This window comes from Labrus bergylta, chromosome 20 (assembly GCF_963930695.1).
Source record: "Labrus bergylta chromosome 20, fLabBer1.1, whole genome shotgun sequence".
Classification (NCBI taxonomy): Eukaryota; Metazoa; Chordata; class Actinopteri; order Labriformes; family Labridae; genus Labrus; species Labrus bergylta.
This window is the reverse complement of record NC_089214.1, coordinates 11,302,354-11,305,925: the sequence shown is the minus strand read 5'-3', so window position 1 is coordinate 11,305,925 and position 3,572 is coordinate 11,302,354. Positions and strand designations below refer to the sequence as shown.

Sequence of the window (3,572 nt, the reverse complement as noted above, 5' to 3'; positions counted from 1 at the left end):
CGCCTGACATGGGTGGGAATTCAAAATTTTACCACATCAACAGGAGCTTGATTGATTTCATGTTATTGACTGTGTCCCATTTTCCAGCGGCCTGGGTGAGCAGGGACAAAGATAAATGGGCTTGGGTCGGAGTTGGCGGACTGCTCAACAGATGGTGATTTAAACAACCCCCCCCCCCCCCCGCATCATACACACACACACACACACACACACACACACACACACACCCTCACACGCTCTGGTGTAATGAAGCTTGGCTATAAGCTTGTGTCAGCGATTAAAGAGCATCCATCAATAACATGACTGATCACTCTGGCAGACAGTCACATCTGAGCGATGGATGTTTGCAGCAAAGCTACAGATGCTGTAAAAATGGTTTGTTATAAAACTTTGACTGCTTCGGATAAGGACGCATTTTATTAATGGCAAAAATCAACGTGAGCGGGAAATATAAGGTTGGAAATCCTGTGAAAGAGGACGATGGATTAGCTGAGTGAACTGAACAAGGAGAAGTGTGTTTGTTCTGAAAGAGATAAGACCTGTTAAAGGATGAGGCAGATAATTAACCTCATTATCTAGTCCTGAAAAACATTTCAATGAGTAGCAGCCTTTCTGGCTCTCCTTCAAAACAGGTCATTTCAAACCGGCAAAGGCCAAAAAGCATCAGCTGGAGTTCTGATAACAAATAGTAGTCTTTATAAAGTACTGTAATCAGATTTGTATGCACAGAAATGTTGTCCAAATGGATCAACGATGCGGATTGTGGCCGTCAGTAACTCTTTTCACTGCTCCTTATTCAGTGTGATGCCTCCCGCCTAGACACCATGGCCGGAGCAAAGCCTTTACATAACCAAAAAGCTAAGCAGCTTAGAAACCTGATGTGATGTTTACTTCTAGGAAGAGGAAAATACACAAGTGCTGTCCCCTCTTTATGTTTAGGCATGTTCCAGAGCAACTAATAAAAGGCACATAACATTAAGCTATACAGTTGTATTTTTTTGTTGTTGTAATGAAATCACTCTCGTTACATCATTCTTAATCACTCCGTCTATAATCTTTAATCTGTTGATGAGAAGCTTTCACTGACCTCAGCTTGGGTGAACTGTTTGCTGCTGCAGTAACATTTAGGGGAAATATCCATCACAACTGTTAATAGGAGATATGCGATCAATTCACAGATTTGATCATAATATTTAGAAGCACAACAATACAAGATTTTGATGCATCGACACGATTAGGTAACTTGATTTGATCTCACCTGGGATTTACTTTTGGAGTGAAAACTCTGCAACCATCTGTGAGCATTGTCTCAACTGGACAATAATAAAATTTTTAAAAAATGATGTTGTCTTTAGAAATCACTCAAGCCTGCAGACAAGTATTGCCATGAGATGTGAGTCTTTAACAGGTCAGGCGAGGTCAGAATTTGTTATAAACAATTCATTTAGCTATTTATATTTATAGATACACACGAGTGAACGCCAAAGTTAGCTGAGGGAGACTTTTATAGTAATTTACCTCTGGGAATATCTTTTTAACAGTTCCAATTAGCTGATTTCTTAGTTTACAACCCCAGCAGAACTGATTACAGATTATGATTCAATTACCTCTAAGCATTTATGTTTTGTAAAAAGGAGCCTACAGAATAAAGTATCTCTTACTCTAATCATGTGACAAAAAAACCCAAAACACTTTATTAAACATATTTTGAGATAACAGTCAGACAAGCAGCTGTTTGTTTTGTCTTTCAATGAAACTTGGCTGAATTGTATTTGACTATTTCTAGTGTAAATTGTGGTATATTACCTCATACTCTGCAGCATGTGCTTTATATAGTTGACTATACAACCTGAAACTACCTGGACCAGAGAGATTCCATTAGTGCCGATATATAGAGTACATACAAGTTCTCCTAACACTTTGTTTGTAAGGTTTGTCTCACTGAACCGAGCATCTTTTTTTATCTCCAACTTTAATGACCTGTGACTGAAGTGACTCCTCCCACGTGATGTGCTCATCCTTCATTTTAGCATTACCTGATCACCAGTTGAAAGTGGAGCCCCTCTCACCTCCCTTTCCTTTTAGTTGAGCTTCACTCATACCTTCTCACTTATTTTACAACAGCGGTAATTATGTCACGTGTTGTTTTAACAGCTTCTGAGGATCCTGAATGTTTGACATTCTGAGGTACAGTCTGATCAATGATTTAATAAGTAAGTCTGAGTCAAATAGAAACATGAACGGAACAACATACATGTTTGTTTTTATTGATTTTTTTTTAGTATTTTACATTAATATTAAAAATATCAATCAGTCTGTTTCCAAGAAGAGTGGGACAGGTGTCTTACAGGTTTGATTATTTATAAACACACTGAAAAAGTGACAAAAAAAACCCCGCAAAGTGACACCCCCCCCCCCCCCCCCCCCACAGTCACATCTTTTGAGTCCAGTCCAATGTTTTGATGCCCCACAAACACATCCCGCACAGTCACAAGTCTCTCAGCGCTTCCCAGGTTTCCCTCTCTTCATTCCTCCAGCTTTACCTCCAGCTTTACCTCCTTTTCCACCTTTTCCTTTGCCTTTTCCTGCCATGTTTCCTTTGCGTCCTTTCTTCCCTGCTCCCTTCTTGTACCTCGCCGCGGCCTCCTCTCTGTCCTCCTCTCTCATCTGCTTGTTCACAGCCTTGGTCATGTCCAGCTTTGGTTTCTTACTGTCCATTAGTTTCAGAAGCTCTAGCTGCTTGTTCTTCTCGTTTGAAAAATCCCCAATGAGGGGATCAAATTTCCTCTTCTTGCCTTGGTTTTTAGGCGCTTTCTCTTTGGGCAGGCGGTCCTGAAACCTCCCCGCGGACGCCGTGGAGGTTTTGGCCACACTCACAGCCCGCGCCAGGTCGTCTTTGGACTGCTGGGCAACAGGGGTCAGACCCACACCTGGGAGCTTGATCTTTTGAGCCCTGGCGATGTTTTTCAGCCTGTTGAACTCATTCTTCGCCACTCTCTCCTTCTTCGCGGTGGCGCGTCTCGCAAACTGGTCCTCATTGGGATCCGCGGTTTCAGGCACCTCGATCAGCCAGTCCTTGGTGTCGTCTTTGGCCCTCTTGTAGCCCCAGCGCCTCCTCCACTCCTTCGCGGTGTCATCCCACACCAGGTTGGTCTTCTTCTTCTTCTGTATGCCCTTCAGTTTGGCGAACTCTTCCCATTTCGTGGGAGGTCTGGGCTTCGGAGGGGGTTTCTCTCTGGGCAAAGGGGTCACGGTGTCCGGTAGTTTGACCACTATCGCCTCCTGGACTCTCTCCGTGGGCTGTTTCCAGACTTCGTTGACGAGCAGCTGCGTGTTGTCGCGGGCTAACGCCAGCAGGAACTCGTCTTTCTTCTGCTCTCTGAAATGCCGAGGCTCGACGCGGTTTTTGTCACATGCCAGCAGGTTTCCGATGTCAAACTCCAGGTCGAGCTCCTTGTGGACGGATATACTTTTGAGCTTCTCGGCCTCTTCTTGCTCGGCTTTGGCCAGCAGCGCTTCCACACTGCACGCAGCCATGTTTGAAATGTTCACTCGCTGTCTACACGTGTAAA

At 43.8% G+C, this 3,572-nt stretch overlaps 1 protein-coding gene across 1 annotated transcript; it reads right to left on the bottom strand.

Moving 5' to 3' along the window:
• Positions 1 to 2,246: 2,246 nt before the first annotated feature.
• On the bottom strand, positions 2,247 to 3,572 carry rrs1 (ribosome biogenesis regulator 1 homolog). Its single transcript, XM_020645826.3, has one exon. It carries the CDS (start codon positions 3,535 to 3,537, stop codon positions 2,500 to 2,502), a length of 1,038 nt encoding a protein of 345 aa, XP_020501482.2. The 5' UTR covers positions 3,538 to 3,572; the 3' UTR covers positions 2,247 to 2,499.

Coding starts and splice junctions, on each gene's coding strand:
- rrs1 (XM_020645826.3), bottom strand. CDS start 3,537: ATGGCTGCGTGCAGTGTGGAAGCGCTGCTGGCCAAAGCCGAGCAAGAA.